Source organism: Nomascus leucogenys, chromosome 18 (assembly GCF_006542625.1).
Source record: "Nomascus leucogenys isolate Asia chromosome 18, Asia_NLE_v1, whole genome shotgun sequence".
NCBI lineage: Eukaryota > Metazoa > Chordata > Mammalia > Primates > Hylobatidae > Nomascus > Nomascus leucogenys.
The window spans coordinates 84,525,539-84,552,244 of NC_044398.1; the positions used below are offsets into that span (position 1 = coordinate 84,525,539).

General features: G+C 40.8%; 1 protein-coding gene across 2 annotated transcripts in view; it reads left to right on the forward strand.

Annotated features, from left to right (window-relative positions):
* Positions 1-26,706, forward strand: part of SV2C (synaptic vesicle glycoprotein 2C) — a 261,367-nt gene that overhangs the window by 124,184 nt on the left and 110,477 nt on the right. For both annotated transcript variants that reach the window (XR_004026754.1, XM_003266080.4), the window contains exon 4: positions 8,538-8,689. Coding sequence is in view for 1 of the 2 variants with exons in the window: in XM_003266080.4 (XP_003266128.1) it covers positions 8,538-8,689 (152 nt within the window). In the remaining variant the exon portion in view is untranslated. The remainder of the gene's footprint in view (positions 1-8,537; positions 8,690-26,706) is intronic.

The following is a 26,706-nucleotide window of genomic DNA, read 5'->3' on the forward strand; positions in this document are numbered from 1 at the left end:
ACTTTCCTCCCCTCTTTTGTTATAGAAAATTCGAAAGATGGGAAATGGAGTTGGCACCATTGATTCATTTTCATTTGACCCAGAATTAAATTATTTGTATCCAGTCACTGTTAATTATGGGAATGATAGTACTTTGGATGCCAAGCAATATCAGAGTCGGGAGCTTCTCACTGAGGGCCTGGCACTGCTGAGCAGGAAGGTCAGGAGAAAAACGTAACAGCAACAGAAATTAAAATGAAATTTCAATGTGTCTGTATATCGTAAATGAAAGAATAGTAATTTCTTCCTCTGTGAATAGAGTCTACCAAATGTGTACTTCATAGCTATTTGCAGTATTCATTCATTAGCTGTATTGAGTTATAGTAAGAATACCTTGGCTTTGTAGAAATCATCACCATTAACTGGAATTATTCAGAATACTTTATATGTAGCATCCCATTTATTTCCACAATTGTTTTAAATAATTAGTCATGTAAAAATTGTGTGCCTTTTTTATTAGAAAATTGAGGCACAGAGGCCAGGCACTGTGGCTCACGCCTGTAATCCCAGCACTTTGGGAGGCCGAGGCGGGCAGATCACGAGGTCAGGAGATCGAGACCATCCTTGCTAACACGGTGAAACCCCATCTCTACTAAAAATACAAAAAATTAGCCAGGCGTGGTTGTGGGCGCCTGTAGTCCCAGCCACTCGGGAGGCTGAGGCAGGAGAATGGCGACCCTGGGAGGCGGAGCTTGCAGTGAGCCGAAATCACGCCACTGCACTCCAGCCTGGGCCACAGATGGAGACTCCATCTCAAAAAAAAACAAAAGAAAGAAAATTGAGGCACGGATTGATTATTGCTTCCAAATGTTCAACAGACACCCAAGTCTTCTGAATTTTGGTCTGATTCTGAGCTATGAGGTTTTTCCCTTCAAAGCAGTCTTTTTCTTAAAATAATCATATTGGAAAAATGCAGTTATGTAAAATTGTTTAAATAACTTTTAAATGTATTTTATCAAACACCTCTGTAGTGCTTGCTGCGTGAGAGATGCTGTGTTCAGCACTTTATATTAGTAAATGTTGGCTCTCATCAGTGACCCAATGAGAAAGATGCTATTCATTATTCATGTATCTTAACTATATGTCATAAATGAGGAAGTTGAAGTACAGAGAGGTTAAGTTCCTATCTGAGGTCACACAGTAAGTAATGTAATCAGGTTTCATACCCAGGCAGTCTGGCTCCAGGGCCCATGCTCATAACCATCAGGCTGTGCTGTGCTTCAGACTCAACCAGAAACGTTTCTGATTTCATACGGCACAATGTATACATGATATGTGCTCATATGTGTTTGAACAGATCAGTCCAAAAATATCTCTGGCCCCGGAGAATCAGAATGGAAAGACCTTCCCCAATATGTAAAACGAGGCAACAGTCAAGATTATCTTTAATCCAAAAATAGTATCAAACCCGAATTGTAAACAACATGTCAGTGTTTTCTTATAGCTGCGTTGTCCAACATGATAACCACTAGCTTCATGTAGCTACCAAGCACTTGAAATGTGACTAGTCTAAGTTGAGATGTGCTGTAGGTGTAAAATACATAGCAGTGGATTTCAAAGACCTAGAACATATAAAATAATGCAAAATATCTCAATAATTTTACATTGATTACACGTTAAAATAATATTTTACATATATTGGGTTAAATGACTATATATTAAAATTAACTTTATGTGATTGTTTTGTTTTAATGTCTCTTCCAGAAAAATTTAAAATTACATATGTGGCTCACATTTTCTATTGGAAAACACTGTCTTAGGCAATGCTTTTTACTTTCCAACAAAAAGGCTGATCTTTTGGACACCCTTTGTTTCCCAGTATACCCTTTGGCAAAGGTACCATTGATCACAAAGGAGAAGGAACAGAACAAAAGATCTTCCAGACCTCTACAGTGTATAATTGTGAAAAATTAGACATATGCACTCTTTAGAATTCACTCTGTGGAGCCCACAGCAGGTATTTGTGTGCTTCACGCCTGCACCTCCAACAACTGGTGATGTGCCTGGCCCAGAGTTTGACTGGGTGAGGGGGTGGATAGAGGGATAATGGGTGGACAATGGGTCAATGAAGGGTAGGTGGGAGGATGAGTGCAGGAATGGATGAGGAAATGTATACAGCAAGAGGCTAGATACATCTGCATGTTTTATCATTTATTATAGAACATCATAATGATCATCGCCATCTTTATTCACGGTACCTTTAGATGCTATAGGAAGGCATTCTTCCAACTCTATCAATAGCTAATTTTTTTTCAAGACAGCATTAAAGTCTTGATCCATGACTACGCCACTTCCCTCAGTGGTACTAAGTCTGCTACTGTGGATGCATAGACCTCCACAGTTTTAGGGGGTTAGGCCACCAATCTGATAGCAAACCAGGGCTAAGGGAGTTGAATTGCAGCTGTTTTCTTAGCAATGCAGTTTTCCCCACAAATTATATACTTAAAGATCAATATTTTTTAAATAACCAAATTTTCTACTCATTATCCTATTCATAGTTTACGTAATATTTAGAAAATGACAACTTCATATATTGAAGAATATTATTTTTCAAATCGTGGCTTTGGAAATTGAAGGACTAAAGCTACCCAAATCATCCATCCTTTGGCATTGCCACTGGGCACAGGACATTCTTGTTCTTGATTTGATGATGAGTTCAGTTACCAGTATGTGTTTTTCTCCCATTTCTATCTTTATCACTGATAGCAAACATGTGCCTTCTGATCTATACAGCAACCTTATTTTCTGTGCCAACCTAGCCTATTCAGAAAGAGTGTTAGGTGTGTGCTCTTTCATCTAAGCCTCTGAACAATCTCCCCAAGGTCTGTGATACTCTATTTACTTTCATAAAGTGGAAGAGACTGAAAGGTTCATCTTTGGACTGCTGCTCTAATCCCTTATTTCTGGGTCCAATTTGTAACATAATAAATTGTCTCTGAATTGCTTTGCAATTTGCCTGACAGTTCAGTGTCTTCTCTCCTTTTTGCTGATTCCGAGTAAGAATTAAAAGAATATTTTTCATGCAAGTTATTTGTAACTGTGATTCCTGACATAGGCCAGACCATTCACTAATCTTTTTATAATCCTATAATACTTGTCTTATAAAAGCTGCCAGAGTCAGCTCTTGGTAGACTCTGCCCTCTGTTTATTATTTGTATTGAACATGTGACTTTACAATGATTATTCAAATTTCTCCTTAATTATGTTCTTGCAGAATGCCCCATTTTCCAGTGGAGATGGGAAATGGAAGATTGAGGTAAAGGACTGCTTGACAATTATATGGTGAAATAAGTTAGAGTGAATTATTCTTTGTTACATAGTAGCTAGAAAATTAAAGCAGAACAGAATTACTCAGTAGAATCCCTTCTCAAGACAAAGAATCATCAAACATTCCATAATTTCTCTCTAAAATGCCATGCTTCAAGCCATTTTAAGTAGTTACTCTTTTTATCTATAACCTCCCTTTTTCACTGAAGAAAACTAAACCCCTCCCCACCTTTGCCTGAAACAGCCAGCCTACATCAGTGTGATGAAGCACGACAACAAACATAATCCTCACTGGGTTGCCATCTGCACCGGAGTAATATGAGGCGTGGCTGTGAAATTCACAGTCAGGCTTCCCAGTTTCCCAGTGAGGTTTGTGCATACAGGAAGACTTGGCATACTCTGTCATCCCGCTGTGCTAAACTGGTTTAACTTGTGTGCCTCACATTTCCCAACAGAGGAGAAATTTTGTCTGTAATGCTAACACATTCTTTGCCTTGCACAATATACCACTTGTGAATTTGCCTTAGATTATTGGGGAAAATAAATGAATATGTCTCATGATATTTACCAGATGCCTAGTATTGAGTCATGTGCAGACCTATTGAGGTGTTGTGTGTGTGTGTGTGTGTGTGTGTGTGTGTGTGTGTGTGTGTGTGTCTGTGTCTGCTTGCCTGTGCATTGGGGAGGTTCTGATTCATTCTAGGAATGTGTTTAATACAGAATGTTTTAGTTTCTTTATATTTGTGTAATTAAAGTTGCAAAAACCTGGAACTACTATTAATTAAGGAATAACTCCAACTCTGAAATTCCAAATATTAACATTCTATTTCGTTTGTATAAGTTAAATTATTTTGAATCTGGCTAATCTCACACCTATGTAGAGTGTGAATTTCTATTATTATTCCTTCTGTGCCTCTTATTACCAAGGATAATTAAGATTTGACATTTTTGACAGCTAATAAAATAGACTTAATATCCAATACTGAGAAAAATTCATTATAAGCCACTCTGATCTCATTGCTTCATTTATGTAAACATTCCATTAAATATAACTTGAAAAAAATGAACGAGCATATTTCAACAGTAGCTAATTGATCAGTCTATAACGAACACTAAGCTCTCCATGTAAACTGGATTTAAGGTGTGTTACCCATCAGTTAATGTAAAAGATATTTGTGTCTTATATTATAGACTTTTATATAAAACCAATTATATTTTCCACATTAGCCCCCCACTGCAAAAGTTTCTCAACCCCGGCGCTATTAATATTTTGGGCTGGATAGTTCTTTTTCGTAAGGAGCTGTTCTGTGAGTTGTAGGGTGTTTAGCAGCATCCCTGGCCTCTACCCTCTAGATGTCAGCAGCAGCCCCCAAGGTATGACAACCTAAAGGTCTCCAGACATTGCCAGATATCTGCAGGGAGCAAAGAGGGGCAAAATCAGCTCTATTTAAGACCTACTGATACATGGGAATTTAAGGACTTTCATTTACATTTTTTAATTTCTTCATATATTTTCAGAAATTGTATCTTAGTGTAAAAAAACAAACAAAAAACAACAAATAAGAAAATTTTTAACCCCTCACATGCAATATTGAGGTAGAATCATAATGGGAAACTTCTTTTTAATTTATAAGATTTGGGGGCTGGGGAGTGGCAGATTTTTCTTATCTTCAAAACTTGTCAGAGGAACCAAATTATATTGTAAGACCTGAAGGCTCTTGTTTATCTCTTCCCTAAATATTTTTCTGATGATCATTATAGCATCTGCCACCTTTTTCTGAAATGTTCACAGGTGTTATACAAGCTCCTGGAATGCCCAGTGGGATTGCCCAGTGTCCTCTGAGCAGTTCCAAGGGAGCTCTCTCCACGACAAGGACCATCAGGTCATTTGGTCAAGGGGTGACCATAGCAACTAAGGCATAGAGCAACTCAGGAACTCTTTGGGGGCTCCATTCCTGTCCAAACTTTCAGTCCAGCACCCTCGACTTCTATTATGGTCATATTGGTTCAGCAGGTGAGATTCACTGGAGATCTTTAAATCATCAGAACAGATTGCTCCGGGAGACTTGGTATGCCAACTACAACATTGAAGAGTTGGGATATTCAGTTCTTGTGTATGAACACTTAGCACATGTCCACTGGGCCAGTTAATGGGGACTCAAGAATGAATATGATATAGTCCCCACCTTCAAGGGGTTTATGGGGTGTGAAACACTAGTAATAGTAATAGTTTTTTCTCTGCTTAAAGGACATCACAGTAGGACAAGGAGTAATTTTTTCCCCGAAATAGATGATCGGCCAACAATAAGAAATGTGAATGCTTGGATTGTTTTATATATCGCTGAGTCTAAATAACTTTGCAAAGGATTTAAATAGAAGCCTTCTCTAATTCTTCAGACTCACTTATCCTTTAGGTTTCCCTAGCAGTTCCTTGCAGCCTGCTTTACAAGCAAATATTGAGAGACATCCAGAAAAAATAACCACGTGAAAAAGAGGCATTGAATAAAAACCAGCCGGATTGCCTAGAAGCCCCTACAAGCTGGTGTTTTCTTATGTAACAATGATTTGTTGAAAACAGGCAGATCTACAGTCTTCCACTTGAAATTATAGCCACACTGCAAAAAAAAAGAAAGAAAGAAATTATAGCCACACCTAAGTACATTTATCTTTGTCCAGAGGGAGCTGGCATATCCTGACATATAATAGTGCCTTCATGAAGTTTAAGTTATAGCTATTAAGAGGATGTCCAAAGTCCTGATGAAACATTAATGAGGATGTGAAAAGTCAGTAAAAACTAGGACTATTTTTATGCATTGAGAAGTGAAGCCACAGAGTAGGGAGCTAGGATTTTATGGTGCAGAGAAATGGATTCTTCACATCAAATGAAAAAAAGGAGTAGCATTAAATTATTTGTGACACAGACATTTTATTTCATACTAGGATTGTGTGTTATAATGAAACCACTTAAAATCTGTTCCAAATATTGTTGAGTTTTAAAATTCAACTAGCTTACTGTACCAATAAGCATCACACATTTGTTTTTTGTCCTGATTAATATGTGATATTTGTTTTCAGGGCTTTTAATGATCACAGATAGCAAGCAAGCATGCTGCTTACCCCTTGAAAGGGCCTCACTCTGTCACCCAGGCTGGAGTGCAGTGGCCCTTTAAGGCTCACTACAGCCTCAAACTCCTGGGTTCAAGTGATCGTCAGCCTCCCAGTGGTCTTTGTAGACAGGCTGGTGGAATCTCATGGCACAGAAGATTAATTAAATGATGTCTTTCAATTTTACTGTCTGTATTCCATCAAAAAATAAAAATAAAATAAAATAAAATTCAACTAGCTATCCATTGTATGAGCTCCTCAAGAAGCCCAAGGCAAGAGAATTGTGTGAGTCTAATACGGTGCAGTATAGAGCCAGCTCTGAGCACCCACCACATGCATTTGTTTCTTGTTTGAGGGTTTGGTTATGGACTTGGACTTAGTTGGCTGCCTCTGTGTGTGATGGTGCTAAATCTGAAGACAGGTTGAGTCACACCTCTAGAATTTTAGGTAGAACCACCGCTGTCATAGCCCAGAAAAACTGATATAGATGCCTAAAGTTTGTTCAAAGAATTTTAAACTCTTTGAACAGGAACTCCCACTAAGAAACACACTGTGACCCGTTATATATTTTATATATGTACATTATACATTACAAATATGTTTATCACACAAATTTCATGAAATGATACTTATGCTTATCCTTATTACTTCGGTTGCACTTAAATATTTTTATCACTATCTCATTTTTTAAAATGCTCTTTACTGTTTATAGCTACTAAACTAAATTTTGCAACCCATAGATTGAAAAGCACCAACCTAAGTGGTCTTCGTATGTCCACTGATGGGTAACTATGGCATCACTTTAAACAGAGGCAAATACATGAAATGGTGCCATATTTTCACCTACCAGTTGATGCAGGATGACATTGTAAATCCTGTGGTTTATTTGGTACACTAGTTTGCTGCCAAAATGACATTTCCCTAAATTGCATTTGTTAAGGACACTGCCAATACTTCTTTATCATATCAAAGGCTCTAAGAAAATCAGTTATTGCTAAATAAATAAACATGCTTTAGTCCTTGACATCAAATTTGCATGAAATGTCAATAGCAATTTGCCTTACAGAAATCTGAACAAAAATGAATCAGTGCATACTTCCTAACTCTATTAGATTTTGTGTCATCTCAACAATGTACTTATGTTGTGTGTCTTTTTAAACAAATACTTTAAAATTCACATATTGCTTGGAGTGATAGTAATATTTTTCTTTACTACCTTGCTTTTTGAGGCAGTGGTTCCTAAAGTTTTAGGGCCAAGACCTATTTGAAATTCTGATGAAATCTATGGCCCATCTCCTAAAAATGAGCACTATTTTGATTCCATAAACCCTCATTTGAGCACCCTTACCCTGGGTAGAGGTCACTGTTTCTGTCATCTCCCCAGAGCTCAGTTAGCAGCTTGTATAACTAGCTCCTACTGAAAGGAAGCATTATATTCCGTTCTGTTGATATCTAAACCACCAGCTCCTTATTTTATTCTACAAGTGTCCCTTTCACGTTTACTTATTTAGCAGTAATATCTACTGGATTGGGACTAGAGCTAATCTTGGAAATGACCCCATTAGTCCTGTGTTTGTCAACACATTAACCTAATTTAGTGCTGCTGTGGGGTAGCAGTGAGTAAATACAGATTGCAGACAGTAGCAGTTAGTAAATACAGATTGCAGACAGTACCCTAGAGGTGTTTGAAGCTGTTTCCAAAGTCCCCACATCATGAATGGGACATGGCACAGCATCTCTTTTTAAAAACAAGTTAACTAAAATATTCACTGGATTATAAGAAATCAATGTAAGTTTTGATAAATATCACATAAAACACTCAACCATGAGCTGAAAAGCCAACGGAATCTCATGTTAAGCTCTATAAACCACCTGAGACAAACACCACTGCCACCTCTTGGTAACATAGCTTAATTGCAAGTTCAAGTTTTTGGAGGGATAATAAACCTATATTAAATATAGAGACTATAATTTTTACATTGTAAAATAATAGAAAATATATGTTTGTTGATATGCTGGGATAGGGAGAAAGCATGTGTTGTTAGAGTTTGCTTTGGCTCTGCTCTTTGCATCTCACATAAGCTGTCCACACCCTGATTTCATGTATTCTCTGTACCTCTTGGCAGGATTGGAGGAGCCATACCCACTGTGTTCTCGTACTTTGCTGAAGTGCTGGCCCGGGAAAAGCGGGGTGAACACCTGAGCTGGCTCTGCATGTTCTGGATGATTGGTGGCATCTACGCCTCTGCCATGGCCTGGGCCATCATCCCCCACTACGGTAAGAGGCTGGCCTTGCACCAGCTGAGCAGTCACTTCATTTTGCTTCAGGCTCCATTACCATCTTCTTCCTCTCTTCTAAGGGCTACTTTGAGAAAAACTACTCATCATCATGTTTCTCCCTTTCATAGTGTCCAGGAGTTTTTCCCCTCTGTGTAGAGATCTGTGTAAAGTAAGACTGTATCAAATGCTCTTCTGGTTATATGAATGTAATGGGGGGAAAAATATTTTCCTTTACTATGCTTTCACAACATTTCTGGTCACCAAAATGTGTGGGGTGTTTTCTCCCACTGACTAATTCTCCAATAGCTGGGTGTGCTACAATTTAACTCAACTCCGACACTATGTTACTTGGGGTTAGAGTCAAATGGCACAGATTAAGGGCTCAGTCCCACAAGACTGCCCCCCATTTCAGAGGCCAATTGTTAGTCCAGGCCTCTGGAACTTCTGACTGACCAGCTATAAATGGGAGGTTCCTATACCCCCCACCCTCAGGTTTGATCATTTGCTAGAATGGCTCACAGAACTCAGGGAAACGAGTCTCATTCACCAGTTTATGGCAAAGGATGTAGATGAATGGCCAGGTGAAGAGAAACACAGGGCAAGGTATGTGGGAAGAGGTAAGGGGCTTCCATGACTTCTCCGCCTCACCACCCTCCCAGTACCTCCACATGTTCAACAACCCAAAAGCTCTCCAAACTCCATAGCTCAGGGATTTTTATAGAGGTTTCTATAGGCATGATTGATTAGGTATGATTGATTATTAACTCAATCCCCAGCTCCTCTCCCCTTCCTGGAGGATGGGGGTGGAGCTGAAAGCTCCAAGCTTATGATCATGTCTTGGTCTTTCTTGTGACCAGTCCCACTCAGGAGCCCACCAACAGTTGTCTCATTAGAACAAAAGATGCTCCTATTACCCAAGAAATTCCCAGGAATTAGGAGCTCTGTGTCAGGAACCATGAATGACGACCAACACATATGTTTCTTATTATAATCACAGCATCATAGTGTACGATTGCGTTTTACTGTGTTTAAAGTAATCTCTTTCATTTGTTTTCTCTGTGCTATCGATGCTGGGGGTTCCTCTCCCCTCTGCCTCTCCTATCCTAGGTGGAGGTGGGAGGATACATGGATCAGCAGCAGCATATAAGACAACATGACTTATAGTTGTTCTTGGGACTGCCATACATATCAGACACACAGAAGCACCTTTGCTCAGCTCCTGTGGGCTCAGTCCAAAGCTCAGCTCCACATCAGCCCCACCTCTTCTGGCAACTCAGAACTGGAATGGGAGCAGGAAAACTCCTGTTGTATGGTCTGTTGAACTGCAGAACTTTAGAGGTGACTCCACCTGTCCACACTCCCAGATCCCCTCCTCAGTAGTTTCTCCTAAGCTCTTACTGTTTCTGCCACCTCAGAAACCTGTACAGGTTGCATGTTTCTGAGCAATACCCCTCAGAAGCCAAAAGCTCCAAGTTGCTTCATCTACAAGCAGTGAAATGCATGGAAAGGTCAATTGAATCCAGAAATCAAATTCAATATATCAGGAAAAGGGAGAGAAGGGTTCTGGTTGCGTGGGTGTGTGTGTGTGTGTGTACATGCACACATACATATGCACATGTGCCCAAACAGGCTAAAGTTTGCAAAATAGGAATACTGTATAAATTAAAACCACATGACTTCAGAAACTCACTCTCTGCTCTAACCTAAAAAATTAGATTTCAAAAACTCATTCTTTGCTCATTTTTTATTTCTCTGCTTTTGTTTTAGAACAGGGTCATATTTCATTATAAAGCACAGTTCTGTTAGGGAACAACCTTGGCGAAGTTGACTCATTGCTAAAATCAGACATAGACTTTAGTATTTAGATGTATGTAATTTGTTTTTTTAACTGAGTTTTAACATGCTGAGTTACAAAATCATGTCACACACTTTCTTTTGATGAACCTGAAAAGTTACATGAAAACTGAAGTCGTATTTAACAACAACAAAAGCAAGATATAAAGAATTGGTTACTTGGCCTGAAGAGAACTTTTTTTTTGCTGAACATTTACGTTGAGTTCAGGGTGCCAAGGTCGAGTGTTGGGTTTTTCATTTTTAAACTCTTTGGTCACTTCTGGGCCAGAGATGCCCTCATACAGGCAGGTCCCCATATCCACCATGAGGCTTGTCTTCTGCCACCATCCAAGGAATTCAGTATTTTTTTTTAATTTGAGATCTCAGGACCTCAGCCACCCTCAGAAGCTTCCTTGGTAGAGCAGCGTCTAACTCATGCCCACTCAACTCACTGATTCAAGTGGAAAAGCCACTCAAGAATTGCTTTATAGGAACTATGTTTAAGAAGGTGAATAGGAAATTCAGAGTCCAGCTTTACCCATCATTGCTCCAGAGCCACTGCTAGTCTATCCATTCATACTCTTTGTGCATATTCAAATAAGGGCTGCTCCAGGTAAGTAGACAGAAGTGCTGCCCCACTTATCATCTCTGCCAACTACTCACAGAGGGCTCAACCTGGCAAATGTATGCAGCAGCTGAAGTGCTTCTCTTTTCTCTCTCTCTCTTTTGCTGTTTTTTTTTTTTTTTTAATACCTTCTTAGCCAGCCTTCAGGCCAGCCTTGTTCTCTTTTCAGCCTCTGATGAGAGCATTGCTCCTTGGCTCTGGCTGAGCTTGCTCTCTGGAGCTCCTTGTCTCCCTGGTTAATGGCTGTCTCTTTCCTGGTCCTCCATTCCCACCATATCACTCAGAATTTCACCTGCTGGCCTTCTTAAACTCGTAACTCACACTGGCTTCTGCAGCCTACGTGTGTCCACCAAGCCCGGGCATGACTGTTTTTATTTTTAGTTTTTTTTTCTCACTAGGGATTCAGTTCCTCCGACTCTGCCTTTCACACATCCCTGCCCTTGAACTCTGGATGGTTCCAGATTTTCTCTCCTGCCTTGCCACCGGTCAGTCAGTGGCCAACCCACAAAGAATAAGCATGATCTCCACCTTCCTTTTTCCAAAGTACACTTAAGATACTTCTTGTTTTTAGCTACAAGGGCTAATTAATTCATATATAGCTAGAATGAGGGAAAGTTGGGAATCATAAACAATGCATGAAAAGTTACAAAAACAATGACGACACAACAAAATTAAATATCAGAGGCTGACATCAACTTTTATGTTGACAACACCTTGAGAAATAATGACCTGGTTAGGAAATGAGTAATGTAAATATGAAAACCTTAGGCCCATGCTTTACTAAAGGCTTTCCATGGCCAGAGATGTGGCAAAAAAACATATAGTTCATTCAGTTCTGTCCGCAAATTAAAATTAACAATGAAAAGCTTTAAAAATAACTTTGCTGAGGTCATTGTTATACTCTTGCAATTTGAAGAGTTTTAATTTTTGTTTTAAAGTTTAATTTTTAAAATCCTGTGCTGAGGCTTCTGGAGTGCTAATGACACTCTATATCTTGAGCTGGGTGGAGGTTTTTAATGAATTTTTGAATTGTAAAATTCATTAAACTGAGTGCTTAAGATTTGTGTATGTTACTATATGAATGTTACACCTTTTCACAAACACTTTTTAGTAAGTTTACCACCTCCCCCATATCCCGAAAACACTCATGCTTGGATTTTACCCCACATCAATCAAATCGGATTCTCTGGACAAGAGACGCAGCATTGAGAGTTTTTATTCTTATTTTTTTTTAGCTTTATTGAGGTATGATTGACAAGTAAAAATTATATACATTTAATGTGTACAACTTGAAGGTTTGATATATGTGTACATTGTGAAATGATTACCACAATCGAGCTAATTAACATCTTTCGTGTGTGTATGATGAGAACACTTACTCTCAGCAAGTTTCAAGTATACAATACAGTACGATATTATTAACTATAGTTACCATGCTGAATATTAGATCTCCAGAACTTATCATCTTATAACCAAAAGTTTGTGCCCTTTGATCAACATCTCCCCCCATCCCTCAGCTCCTGGTAACCACTCTTAACTACTCTCTGTTTCTATAAGTTCGACTTTTCAGATTTCACATATCGGTGAGTTTGTGCAATATTTGTCTTTTCATGTCTGGCCTATTTCACTTACATAATGCCTTCCAGGTTCATTCATGTTGTGGCAAAGGGAAGGATTTCTTTCTTTTTAAAGGCTGAACAATATTCCAATATGTGCATATATGTGTGTGTGTATGTATGTACATAAGTATACACATACAGTTTTAAAGTTTTACTGTTTTTACAGTTTTATAGTTCTGAACTTACAGTTAAGTCTTTAATCCATTTTAAGTTTATTTTTATCTATGGTGCAAAGGAGGTTCCAATTTCATTCTTTTGCATATGAATATCCAGCTTTCCCAACACCATTTATTGAAGAGACTATCCTTTCCTTATGAGGTACTCTTGGTGCCTTTATCAAAGATCAGTTGACTGTATAAGCATGGGCTTATTTCTGGGCTCTCTGTTCTGTTCCATTGGTCTATGTATCTGTGTTTATGCCAATACTATACTATTTCAATTACCATAGCTTTGTAATATAATTTGATATCAGGAAGTCTCCAGCTTTGTTCTTTTTGCTCAAGATTGCTTTAGCTATTCAGGGTCTTTTGTTGTTCCATACGGATTTTAAGATTGTTTCTTCTATTTCTGTGAGAAATGACATTGGAACTTTGATAGGGATTACATTGACTCTGTAGATCTGTTTGAGTAGCATTGACATTTTGACAATATAATTCTTTCAATCCATGAATACAATATATCTTCCCATTTATTTACCATCTTCAATTTCTTTCGTCAGAGTTTTATACTTTTCAACATACAGATCTTTTACTTTCTTTGTTAAATTTATTCCTAGTTTATTCTTTTTGATGCTATTGTAAGTAGGATCGTTTTAATAATTTCTTTTTCAAATACTTCATTATTACTGTGTAGAAACACAACTAATTTTTGTCTCTTGATTTTGTATACTGTCACGTTGCTGAACTCATGCATTCTAACATTTTTTGGTGACGTCTTTAGAATTTTCTATATATAAGATCATGTCATCTGCAGAGACATACTCTTGTTTTACTTCTTTCTTTCTCATTTTGATTCCCTTTATTTCTTTTCTTGCCTAATTGCTCTGCCTAGGACTTTCAGTACTATCCTGAATAGAAATGTTAAGAGTCTTCCTGGTCTTAGAGGGAAAGCTTTTAGCTTTTCACCATTGAGTATGTTAGCTGGGAGCTTGTCGTGGATGGCCTTGATTATGTTAAGGTACATCAATAGTTTTTAAAGCTTCTGGGCGGTTCTAATGTGCAGCCAGGTTTGAGATTCGTCAGCTTCCTGTCCATGGAAGGCTCAATGAGTGAACTCAGAAGTTTGTTTTTCTGCTGGGCCCCTAGAACTTGATGGTATGTATTGGGTGGGAGTGGGGGGATGTGAATGAGAATAAGGAGAACAGTGAGCCTGATCTGTTCAGTGTTTGAGTTTCCATATTGTTGGTTTCATCCACGCAAAAACACTTTCCTGTCCATCTGGTTTAGAATCACACTTAAGTAACTTTGACATCTAGATATCTCTTCTTTTTAATGATACATCTTTTAAGTTTACCTAAAATAGACAAGGGGCTAAAAGTCTATCCAGTTTCCCTGAAGCCTCTGAAAAAACTAAAGGCTTATATCTCTCCTCTGAAATCTGCATTGTATAAATGATGCCACAGTCCACAGAAACAAGAGCGGGTCCTCCCCTGCTGCTCTGTCCTCTTTCACTGGGGAGGCCTTTGAGTGCCCAGCACTCCCTATGCATTTAGTTTGCACCCTGCAGGGAATGAACACAGGAGGGTAATAAGGTGACTCAGAGCCTTCTCATGTTAGTAACGGGCTTTGCTCTGGAGAGAAGGAATGGATAATTGGCATCCACATTGCAAGTGTATTTCAAATGATACATAACACACAGGCTCATGGACAGAGGTGTTCGCTGTTTCTGGGTGTCGCTGTTTAGTAATTAGGGCAGAGCAGTCAGTGCACAAAGCCTGAGCCTGATGTTGTGAGACTGGAATTCTGGCCCCTGACAAGCCTCTGATGCAAAGTAGACCTTGAGTGGGTCACTAAGGATTCTGGAAGGAAATCTGGAAGGATTCTTGTGAAGTTAGACACTGGAATAGGGGATTGGATTGCTCTAAGGGCTGGTGAGTTAAGACATGCGCTGTGGCCAGGAGTTTTTGGTGGACAGTGGAGTCCACCCAGTCTGCTGAGACCTAGCTTTTGTACCAGTGTGGAATAATGATGGTGCTTTCTCTTCATATCACTGCTGTCAGAGTTGAAATTTTCCCTGGAGACAGATGGTTGCTAACATCTGAAGGTTCCCAACATGAATGGACCTCACACAGTGCTGACAAGACCTTAGGAGGCAGAGCACTTGGCTGTGGTCACACCAGCACCTTCCCTGCCGCCACTCCATTCGGGAACTTCTGGGCTGTCTGTGTCTCCCCCATGGCAAAGAGCAGTCCACTAGAGCCAGGGAGGAGGAAGAGCAGCAAACCCAGAAGGAAATGCCCTTGCCTCAAAAATCAGGTGCCTGTAACAGCTGAAAATAGGTATTTAGAGTTGGCTTGGCCGGGTGCAGGGCCTCACACCTGTAAACCCAGTGCTTTGGGAGGCTGAGGCAGGAGAATTGCCTAAAGCCAGGAGTTTGAGAAAATTTGGCTCTTCTTGACCCAACAACCATTCTCAAGTCTAGGCCTTCTGACCCACAGTGGGAATTGGCTACTGGTTCAGAAATCAATAAGCAGTATCTTCAAGAACAGATAGGTCAGGTGTAAAGGTTCTCTTTCAGCCCTCCTGCCCTTCCTTTCTCTCTCCACACTCTGTAATAATCAGGACACATCAGCATTTAATGGAAGCCCCAGTGCCTCAGGGGAAATGGGAACAGAGAGCTGAATCACAGGCACTTTCCACGTTGGCTGAGAGCTTTCATTAGGCCCAGGCTTTGAAGTTGCTGCTGGACTGCGGCACTGTCCGCTCCATTAAACCCTCCGTCATCATTTTCCCTTTTAAATTCATGTGCGCATCAGATGAGGTGTTCTCCCCTGCTGTGTGCATTACAGTGTGTAGCAAAGACGTTCAATTAGCTAAATGGGAAAGTTCTCGTTTTAGCACGAAAGGCCACAGCTCTGAAAGCCCACAGCACGCTGGCCCTCATCTAGCCCCTGGAATAGCCCCATGACTTCTATCTGGCCAGCCCTTCACTGCAGATGTTGTAGGGCCAAACTTGGGGCTCCCATAAACATCAGACTTACCCCACCCTACCTCTCCAGCCATGATGAGATGTCCAGGCTTAAAAATACATATATTCCCAAGGTTGTCCAAATTACCGAAACGTCCCTACTTCCTTTGGCTGGCAGGAGAGGCAATAGCTATCTAATTGAAGAAGGAAGCAGAGAAGGATTCCTGATTCCTCAACCAGACAGATATTCAACAAGAAGGAAGAAGAAAGACAGCTTCCTTATTCACAAGAAGGAAGGCACTGTGGCCAAGGGAAAGAGGTGTAAAGTGAGAGGTATTTTGAGTCTCAGACCTGCTACTTCTGTGAGCTCTGTCAAAGCTTTTCAGTCTGATCCAGCCCACTCTCCTAGTCAGCACTGTGGTAAGGATTAAGCAAAATAATCTTGTTAGAATACCCAGTGCGTATTTGATGCTCAAAAATGGTAGCTATTATTGCTATCAGGTCATCCTACATGGGATACCCAGATTGTCAGAGCAGCCCAAATGTGAGCTACATGGAAAAAGAGGGAGAAGGAACTAAAAAGCATAAACTCCTGCCTCAAGTTTGAGATTAGAGAAGTCAGAGGAAAGAAAAAAAAAGGATAGAAGCTAAGATAAGGAGAGAGAACCAAGGTATTAAAACAATACTGTAAAATCTTGATGACTTTGTACCAAATAAATCGGAGTCCTCCATTTGTCTGTTGGGTAATTTAATATTCAAGGGGCATGTACTATATAAAGACCCATTTTCAAGGCCATGGTGCCATCATTCCCAGATAGAAATAACGAGAGTCTGACAACTCTAACCTGCCAGCATCAACTACCAGCTGATTCTGCGGGTTATATGGGCACTACCAGAGCCAAGCTCTATCACAGCATCAAGATGTCAGAGATCCTGGAGACGGGCAGTCAGTGCAGTCGTTAACAACGTGGGCTTAGAGCGAAGGCCCTGCTTCCAAGCCACCTCTGCCCTCTCTAGCTTTGTCATCTTTAGGACAGTTACCTAGGCTCTCTGGTCCTCTGTTTCCTCATCTATAAAACAGGGATAATAATAGGATGACCTGATACAATTGCTGTACAATCCCATTACTGGGTATATACCCAAAGGATTATAAGTCATTCTACCACAAAGACACATGCACATGTATGTTTATTGCAGCGCTATTTATAATAGCAAAGACTTGGAACTCACCCAAATGCGCATCAATGATAGACTAGGTAAAGAAAATGTGGCATATATACAACATGGAATACTATGCAGCCATAAAAAATAATGAGTTCATGTCCTTTGCAGGGGCATCGATGAAGCTAGAAACCATCATTCTCAGCAAACTAACACAGGAACAGAAAACCAAATACCACATATTCTCAATCATAAGTGGGAGTTGAACAATGAGAACACATGGACACAGGGAGGGGAACATCGTACACCAGGGCCTGTTGGTTGAGGTAGGCAAGGGGAGGGAGAGCATTAGGACAAATACCTAACGCATGTGGGGCTTTAAACCTAGATGATGGGTTGATAGGTGCAGCAAATCACCATGTCATATGTATACCTATGTAACAAACCTGTACATTCTGCACACATATCCCAGAACTCAAAGTAAAATTTAAAAAAATACAATTGCTATATTAAAGGATGGCATACAAAAAGTGGTTACTTTGCACAGTGCCTGGCACAAATGTTCATTAAGTGTAGTCTCGTATTTTCATATTTGGGACTGAAGTTTGGGTCAGGGAGGAAGAATTAAAAAGAGGAATATTTAAAAGATTGTACTGACCTTTTCCTAACCATGTTTTCTCAATGGTTCACCTGTCATTTGAAGTTGTGGAGATGGATAAGAAAGATTAGAGGTACAGGAACAGAACGTGTAAGGCATGTCAAAGTGTCCTGTGCTCACTACTCTAGGGTGTCAGGGCAGACCTCACATGATAACTGGGGTTCCTCTCAGCAGCCCAGCCAGGACAGACAGGTGCCAGGTGGCCCAGAGCCCTGCCCTCTCATCTTTGCCATATTTCACTGAGTGTTACAGCCCTGATGATTTTATGCTCAAGAGTCAGAGTAAGACATGACAGAGGGAAGTGAATTGGTAAATTGAAGTCTACCAGTATTATTTCTTAATTTGTTAATTTAATTTGTTAATTTTAGGATCAATCTTATATTTTATCTCAACGAAAGAACCCTTGGCTTCCGATTTCCTTCAGTGATGGTTCACTTTTCCCCATACCATAATAAGATGCATCAGTCAAAGAAATAATGATGATATAGTGTTTAAGGGCTTCAAAAGTGGATGTGAAATTAAAAAAAAATTATCATATGTTTAAGTGCATGGCCATTTCTTTGAATGCATCTGTTTCACTCTTCATGGCACCCAGAAGCAAGTGTTTGGAAAGTCTCACGTGCTGAAACATGGCCACAAGCCAGCTCTCCCAGCCCAGCCTCCCATCTCTCTCCCCATCCTCTTTGTTTAATAGGGGTAATATGGAGCCTGTAGGGAAGGCACCTATCAGCTAGGATGCAGATAGTCCCCACAGACCCAAAAGACATCTATTCAGTTTCTTGAGGGATTGAGAGTTATACGCAGATCTGGGAAACACTTTTCAACATTCTCACACTGACCTTCGAGGTTTGTATAGTGAACTCAGAGGAGCTGCCTCCCCTACTGTAAATTAAGCCAATTGTCATGGAATTGAAGTCTGAACTCTTCCATTCAAGCTCACCAGAAAAGGAAGGGAAGTCAGGCATTTACTGAGAGCTTTCTGTGTCCCAGGCATTGTACCAGGTATGTTATCTTATGCACCTGATCTTAAAATGGGGAAATGGGCTTTAAAATATTGCAGTTTCCTGCTCTGGTGCTCATGTGAAGAACTGTATGTTCCTATGCTGATAGCACTGCAGGTGACCCTGTCAACCTGGGGTTTGTGACCATACATCCCTCTGGTAAGTGGGTGAAGCCCACAGACCTTTTCCCAAAATAATGTTTTTATATACATAAAGTGAAATAAATAGGATTATAAATGAAACCAATTGTTTCAAAATAGTATTATCAAAATGTATTAGCATATTAAGTAACGACATCTAATGACAGGGCTAGTAGCTACCACAATTTTGAAGTAGATACAGGTGTAGAAGCTGGAAATCAACTAGTGCATTCTTCTGAATCCTAAGAAACCACTGGACCCCAAATTCTATCCAGAATCTATTTCTTCACTTTAGTTAAAAATTAGAATTGACAGCCAGGTGCAGTGGCTCATGCCTGTAATCCCAGCACTTTGGGAGGCCGAGGTGGGTGGATCACCTGAGCTCAGGAGTTCGAGGCCAGCCTGGGCAACATGGCAAAACCCCATCTCTACTAAAAATACAAAAATTAGCTGGGCTTGGTGTCGGGTGCCTATAATTCCAGCTACTTGTGAGGCCAAGGCACCAGAATTGCTTGAACCAGGAAGGGACACCGTCTCAAAAAAAAGAAAGAAAGAAAAAAAGAATTGACTAGATAGAAAGGAAAAGCCAAATCAACAAAGGTATAAGCAAGATATAAGTTTGTTTTATATCATATGAAAGAAGTCTGGATAGAGGCAGTCTGGGGCTGGTGTAGTAGCTCAGCGATCATCATCAAAGGCCCCAATTCCTTTTTTCTCACTGCTCTTCCATTCTTAGCACATTCCAACTGTAGGGTTGGAATTCTAGGCAGCACAAAGTGGGAAAGATGCATAAGGATATGTCTGTACTCCCAGAAAGAATCTTCCTTGAAGTACCACACAAATCCACTTGAGTCTCATTGGCCAGAATTTCAAGACAAAGAAAGTCTTGGAAATGTAGAGTAGCTGTTTATTCCCGGCAGCAGGGAGAATACAAATCAGTGTAGAGTGGATACAGGGAGGCAACTGGCCATCTCTGCTGCATCATTTCATTCTTATTCTGGAAAATCTTTTAGGAATGTTCCTGCATTTCATAATCTAATGTTTAAGTGTGGCCCTTCCATCCACTTTTGGATGCCAGAAACAGAGAACAACTCTGGCTAACTCAACAGGAATTTCTTGGAAGGCTATTGGATAACTCAGGGAATGGTCAGGAAGGCTGGAGAACCAGGCTCAGAAAAGAGCAGAAGACAAAGGAATCCTTCCTTAGATGGCTTACGTGGCCTTCCAGCAAACTCAAAATTTCAGCACTCAGACCCAAAGAAAACACTTACAGTTTAACAAAAATTGGCCCAAATTACACAACTTCAGTTTTAGTGCACCAAGGGGCTTTTAATATTGTTAGATTTTCTTCCTAAGTCATGGGGAGTTGCTGTCTTTGCAAGATGCAATCCTTAGGGGCGCCACCTGCTGTTAGTAAATCGTAATTACCCAAGCATGACATTGTGGACAAGTCACCCCAGTGCCCTCATTCAGATAAGTGCTGAGTACACACTAATGTGTGTCAGGAGGAGAATCTGGGCCCATTTGAAGGTAGGCATAGTTTGGGCTGCTGTGGCCTTTCTATTTGGTTTCAGAGAATGTAGATACAGGGATCTCGAGACCCTCAAGCCAGTGTGACTCCTCTGCAGCATTTCAGAGTGGATTAGACTTCCCTGGTACTCAGATCACAGTTGGCTAGATCCTGGGTCTTCCCCAAACCAAATGTGAATCCGAGCCTTACCAGCAGACTAGATCCCCCTCAAATCCTGGAGACCTTGACATACAGAAGAGACAAAGGCACCCATACCTATGGTAAATAAAAGTAGAAACATTTGGTTTTATTTATTGTAGATATAGGTGCCTACTCCAGGAGCTGTTGATGCTGGAGTTTGTCCTGAAAACAAATTGTGAATAAATCGTGAATACATTTTATAGTATTAAAAAATTAGTTTAAAAAATTAATGGCAATATCAAATGCTGGAAAGGATGCAGAGAAACAGCATCTCTCATGCATTGCTGGTGGAAATGAAAGATAGTTATAGACACTCTGGAAAGTGGTTTAACAGTTTCTTTAAAAACCAAACATACACCTAACATGTCACTCCTGGGCGTTTATCCCAGAGAAATAAAAACTTGTATCCACACAAAAGCGTATGCATGGTTATCCATACAACTTTATTTGTAACACCGAAAAGCTGAAAACAACCAAAATGTCCTGCAATACTACAAAATGCTACTCAGCAATAAGAAAGAAGTGATTGCTATAGCAGCATGTGTGGACCTCAAAGGCATTTTGCAGAGTGAAAAGGCCAATCTCAAAAGGCATTTATGTAACATTCTAGAAATGACAAATATAGAGGTGGGAGAACACGTTAATTATTGGCAGAGGTTTGGGATGATTGGGGGTTGGGGGGCGTATGACTATAAAGGAGTTGCATCTGGGAGAAACTTGCGTTGATGTAATAGTTGAGTGTCTTGGTTTTCAATATGGTTATGTGAATCTACCCATGAGATAAAATAAAACAGAACTGTATACGCACATTGCACTAATGTCGGTTCCATGCTTTGGATATTGTCTATAGTTATGTAAGATTAACCATTGAGGGAAACTAGATGAAGCGTACATGGGATCTCTCTGTACTATCTTTGCAATCTTCTGTGAATCTATAATTAATTCAAAATGAAAGGTAGAAAACAAATGAGTGATACCTTTCAAAAGGGCAGTCTTACGTATATTATCTATTTATTCTAACAATTTTGGGGGTGAAAAACAACAGTAACTATTACTACCCTTTTTTGAATAGAGATCCTCTTGCATAGAAATTTGGTCATTCCCCAGATTGACACAGATAATGGAAGATTAGACATTAGAAGCAATCATCTGATCCTTATTTCTTCAAAACGTTCTTTATGCATGAAGCAGCTAAGAAACTTCTCCAGAGAGCAACACAGAGTTGGAATGGTGTCTGGGGCATTTTAACTGTCTCTACAGTGTGCATGTGTGGCCCAGATGCCAGCTACTGCTTGTCTGTCCAAGTGATGCTCTCACAGCCCCTTGCCAAGCATTCAGAGACCCAAGCCTTCATCATTTGCCATGAGAAAAACCAGTCACATGCAGAATTCTTTGTTGTTTTAAAAATTATCTTAGGCTGAGGTGGGAGGATTGCTTGAGGCCAGGAGTTGGAGACCAGCCTGGGCAACATATATTCTATAAAAATTTTAAAAATTAGCTGGGCATGGTGGCACACACCTGTGCTCCTAGCTATTTGGGAGGCTGAGGCAGGAGGATTGCTTGAGCCTAGGAGTTTGAGGTTACAATGAGCCATGGTCAGGCCACTGCACTCCAGCCTGGGTGACAGAGCAAGACCCTGTCTCTTTATATATATATAAAGATTTCAGAAGAGACTGAAGAGATTTTTTACATCACAGGCTTTATAACCCACGTTTGATAAATCCTGATTTGATACTTGTGTTTCCCTCAAAGACAACATAACCTCTCTCTTCTCCTCCCAACACAGCATGCAACTTCTCTAGCTCCTCTCTTCCTCCAGGAATCAACTCCACTGTCACCCCCAACCCCTTATTGGTCAGAGAAATCAAGCTCTTCCAGCTTCTGGCTGCAAACTTGCATACCTGTCTCAATCTGCTCAGGCTGCCATAACAAGATACCACAGACTGGGTGGCTTAAACAGCAGAAATTTATTTCTCACAGTTCCGGATGCTTGAAGTTCAAGATTAACATGCCAACTGAGTTGGCTTCTGGCCACCTTCTTCCTGTGTCTGTACGTGGTGGGGGGGGGAAGTGGTGGGGGGATGGGCATCTCCCACTTCTGTTTTTATAAGGCCACAGTCCTGTCAGACTAGGGTCCCACCCTTATGAGCTCATTTAACCTTAATTACCTCACAAAGACCCTATCACTTTCAGGCATATTGGCGGTTAGAGCTTCCACGATGAATCTGAGAGACATAATTCAGTCCATAAAACCACCCATTATGATCTTAGCAAACAAAGGGCCCTCTAGCTACTAGAAGGGCTCCACCCTCTGAAGGCACTGGGATTTTGGGGGTTTTTTTCCTGCTGTTTTACTGTTAGCTACCTACTGCCAACCTAACTTGAAACACGGATATCTTTTCTCCCTAAAATAAGGTCTTGTGCTATCATTATGGTTCCATAAGAACTCCCCATCTCATTTTCCTGCACATTTTTATATTCTGCACTAGACAAAATATATATGTGTGTGTATGTGTGTATTTCTTTGAAAATAACTGTTCTGAAAATACCCTTGCTGGGCTGAATTTATCATTAACCTAATTAGATCCTTTATCAAAGGCTTACAATTAACACCGTTACCAAGTCTTAGTAACTCACTGCTGTGTTTCTAAATTAACTTTCACCTGTAGGGACATAAAAATCGCCATCATTTTCTAAAATGTTCCTTGTTTGAGTGTCGTAATTGTTCCCCAGATTTCCATGAATAATATTTAAGTGACTTACAGGACAAGAGATACTTAACAATTTTGTGGAAAGGGAGAGAATGCTTCCCTCATATCTTAGGGTACAAGTTGAATAACCTCAAAATCCTTTTCCTTCCATATGTAGAGCGGGGTCCCCAGAAGGAGTACTCCCTTAATTTGCCCAGGTTGTTAAGGTAAAAAATTGTAGAGTGACCCATCTGTTCTTCACAAGCACAGTATTCTTTCATTTGCAAGGATTAAGCCAAACTTTATTTTTTTACATAACCCGCCATCAGAGGCATCGATGTTAAATTACCTACGAGTTCCGTATTCTCTTATGGGCTGATTTTGTGTTTCTATTTTGTTCAGGTGTCTCTGTCAAAAACAAGTTTAGATTTGCCCTGAGTTGCTTTGAGAAGGTCTCAAGAGAATCCAAGGGGACACTGGGTATGGCATCTTAGCCAATGTGGCCATTCAGCACCACTGGGCCACACTGATGTTTCCTATGTGACTAATTTCCTGAGATGTACAATCAACTGCCTAGAGTAGAGCATTAGAAAAATAGATTGCTAAATACCACAGAGTGTGAGGTTGAAAGCTTGACAGGGAATCTAATTATGCAGTGAAGTAATTCCTAGGGATCCTTCTCAACAATGGAAGGGGCTTCTTCTTTGGGAGGTTTCTGATCTTTTATGTAACACTGAGGCATGCTTCCACTTGAGGATGAATTAAATTGCATGATCCACTTCTTCCTCATTCCCGTGCTCAGCCCTCAAGGAGCTCTTCAGCTGTGCTGTCTGTCACACCGTGGAATGTATAAGACAAAAGGGAGTTACTTGGGGCTTGGACAGGATACTTGGAAAGAGATTGGAAAACAATGAGCCTGAGAACTGGGTGGCGGGAGATGGCAGTGGTCAGCCTTGAGATCTGGTGAAATCAAAGGAGGCAGAGTGTGAAGAAAGGAAACAGTGTGGGTTAGAACAGAGTGAAGTGGTTACTGTAGATCTTAATCAAACAAACAAAAAAATTGCTTTTGTGTAATCTAGTGGTAGCCAAAGAGATGAGCCATTTAAGCCATTTATGTATTCCATGCCCAGTGTTTTCAATGATTAGTAGCACATCTTAATGAGATGACCAGCATGGGTTAGGCAACTGATTGAGGGCCATGGAACAAATTTATTTTCTCTGTCTAAAGTATCCAACAAACAAATGGATTCAATGGCTTTGCCTCCATTACAGCTAAACAAACTGGGATTGAGCCTTCATTTAAGTTACTTGATGAGAGTATAACACTACATTTTGGGTTTGGCAAATGCTCATTGGGCATCCATCTGTGCCTGGCCCCATGCTGGAAACCAGAGGTGCTTCCAGGCTAAGGTTGGACTGCGAAGAAATATCTGGTCTGGGGTAACAGCAAAGAGTCCTGAAGATGAAAAGCCTTGCTTCTCATCTTGCCTGTTTCAGCCTATGAGTTCAACGAACCCCTCCCTCAAATACTATAATGGATCTGGGAGTTCAGCCTTGCTGGGGCCACTTGGAATTCCACTCTGTTCTTTAACCCACACTGGTCTTCCTAGTTAGATGGAGGGTACACATTAGCCTGAGGGGTTAGGTGGATGGCTGGGGAGCAGTGGGGCAGAAGGAAAATGAGTTGGGAGGAGTCCTAGGGGTCTTGGCTTGACAATTTAAGACTGAGATGGGCTACTTAAATATCCTAGGAACCAAGCAGGTGGCATGAATAAATGAAGCTGGCAGAAAAGGGAACAGAAGCAAATGAGAAAGCCCGTACCCTCTCTAGAGGATTAGCAGCTACTGAGCTGCAGCAGATTCCAGCCATACAGATATTAAAGCCCAGTTTGGCCAGATCTGATTTCCAAAAAAAAGGCAAAATTCTAGATATTTATATGAAGTCTCTCCCATTTTTAATGCTCTAATTCTTATGTATTCTTATGGAGATACAATTTACATATGTGGTAAGTAGAATAATGGTCTCCCAAAGATGTCCATGTGGTAAATACATGTTTAGCTTGATGAGAAACTACTAAACTGTTTCTAAATTCACTCTCCCATAATCCTCCAATGTTGAAATGTTGGCAGCTAATTCAGGAAGTTTCAAAGCAAGGTATAGGCCTAACAGAACACACGTGCAGGTCAGATGTCAGATGTGTCCCAATGTTAAGGAGAGCTGCACTGGCCGGGAGAGGAAGACACGGGTGATGGGCCTGTGCTGATGGAGAAAGATGTGTCTCTCTGGGAGCCTGAATAGGGGAAGATTCTCAGAATTAGGAGAAGGGCAGGTGGGATGCCCATGATCACTGGCTGTATCTCACAAGCAGTTGTGTCCTTAAACCAAAGGAAGTTAAGCGGGCCCCACAGGAAAAGAGTTCCAGAGATCAGAGAGAGAAAGAGCTTGGTTTCAGACAGAGATTGGAAGTGATGACAGAAAGGGCCTGCTCAAGGAAAGGAAGGACCTCAGGCGCCTTCTGGGAGGGATGGAAAGACATCAAACATCTGATTGGCAGGAGATGACACCTTACATAAGAAGTACCCTTGGTGATTTATGAAGATTTTCAGAAACATCATCTCATGATGCAGATAAAAGCCAAATTGCATGACAGCCTGTACTGCACAGGGGCTGGCCAGGCAGAAGACCCCACAGTGAACAAGCAGCTGGGCTAGCTCCTTGCAGGAGCACCTTCCCTCTGCCATGTGTGGTCTGTGCTCGAGGATACTCCAGGCCAGGGTACGGTTTCTGTCTTGTAGTGGACAGAGGGTGGGGTTCCACAAAAGTAGAGAAAGAAAAGCTGTAGAAGGGGCATTTCCCCCCTGTCTGGCTCAAAGGTGGTTCTGGAGGCACCAGTAACCCAGGGCCTTCCTAGGGCATCCTACCACCCTCTCCTTGTGCCTGATACACATATCTATCTTACAGAATTGTCTTTATAATTGCAATAAAACAATAAATATGTCTCTTTAGAACCCTAGGCAATTTCTGGACTCTTTGAGGCCAGAGCTGAAGTCTTAGTTATCTTTATAAGCTCCGTGGCACTGAACACAATGCATGAGCCAGACGAGCCCACGGTGAGTGTTTTTGCTGACTTGAGTCACAGAGCCGTGTAATAAACAGGCTACTCAGGGGTGTCAGTCCCCTCCACACATCTGGTTGAGACAGTTCCATCTAGTTCTGATCAGTTTTATTAAATAAGCTTGTGCTCTGGGGCTATTTTTTCTTTTGTGAACTGGCACTTCCAAAATGGGTTACCACCCTGGTGGTGGCCCTAGCTGATGGGCTTGAAGGGGAGGCATTCATTTTGTCCCATCGCAGCTCACTTAGCTGAGACCTCTGTAGGAGCTTACACGCGGGCCAGCAGAATCACAAGTAGTTCTCCCGCCACCCAAGGTTTTGTCATTGCTAAGCTAC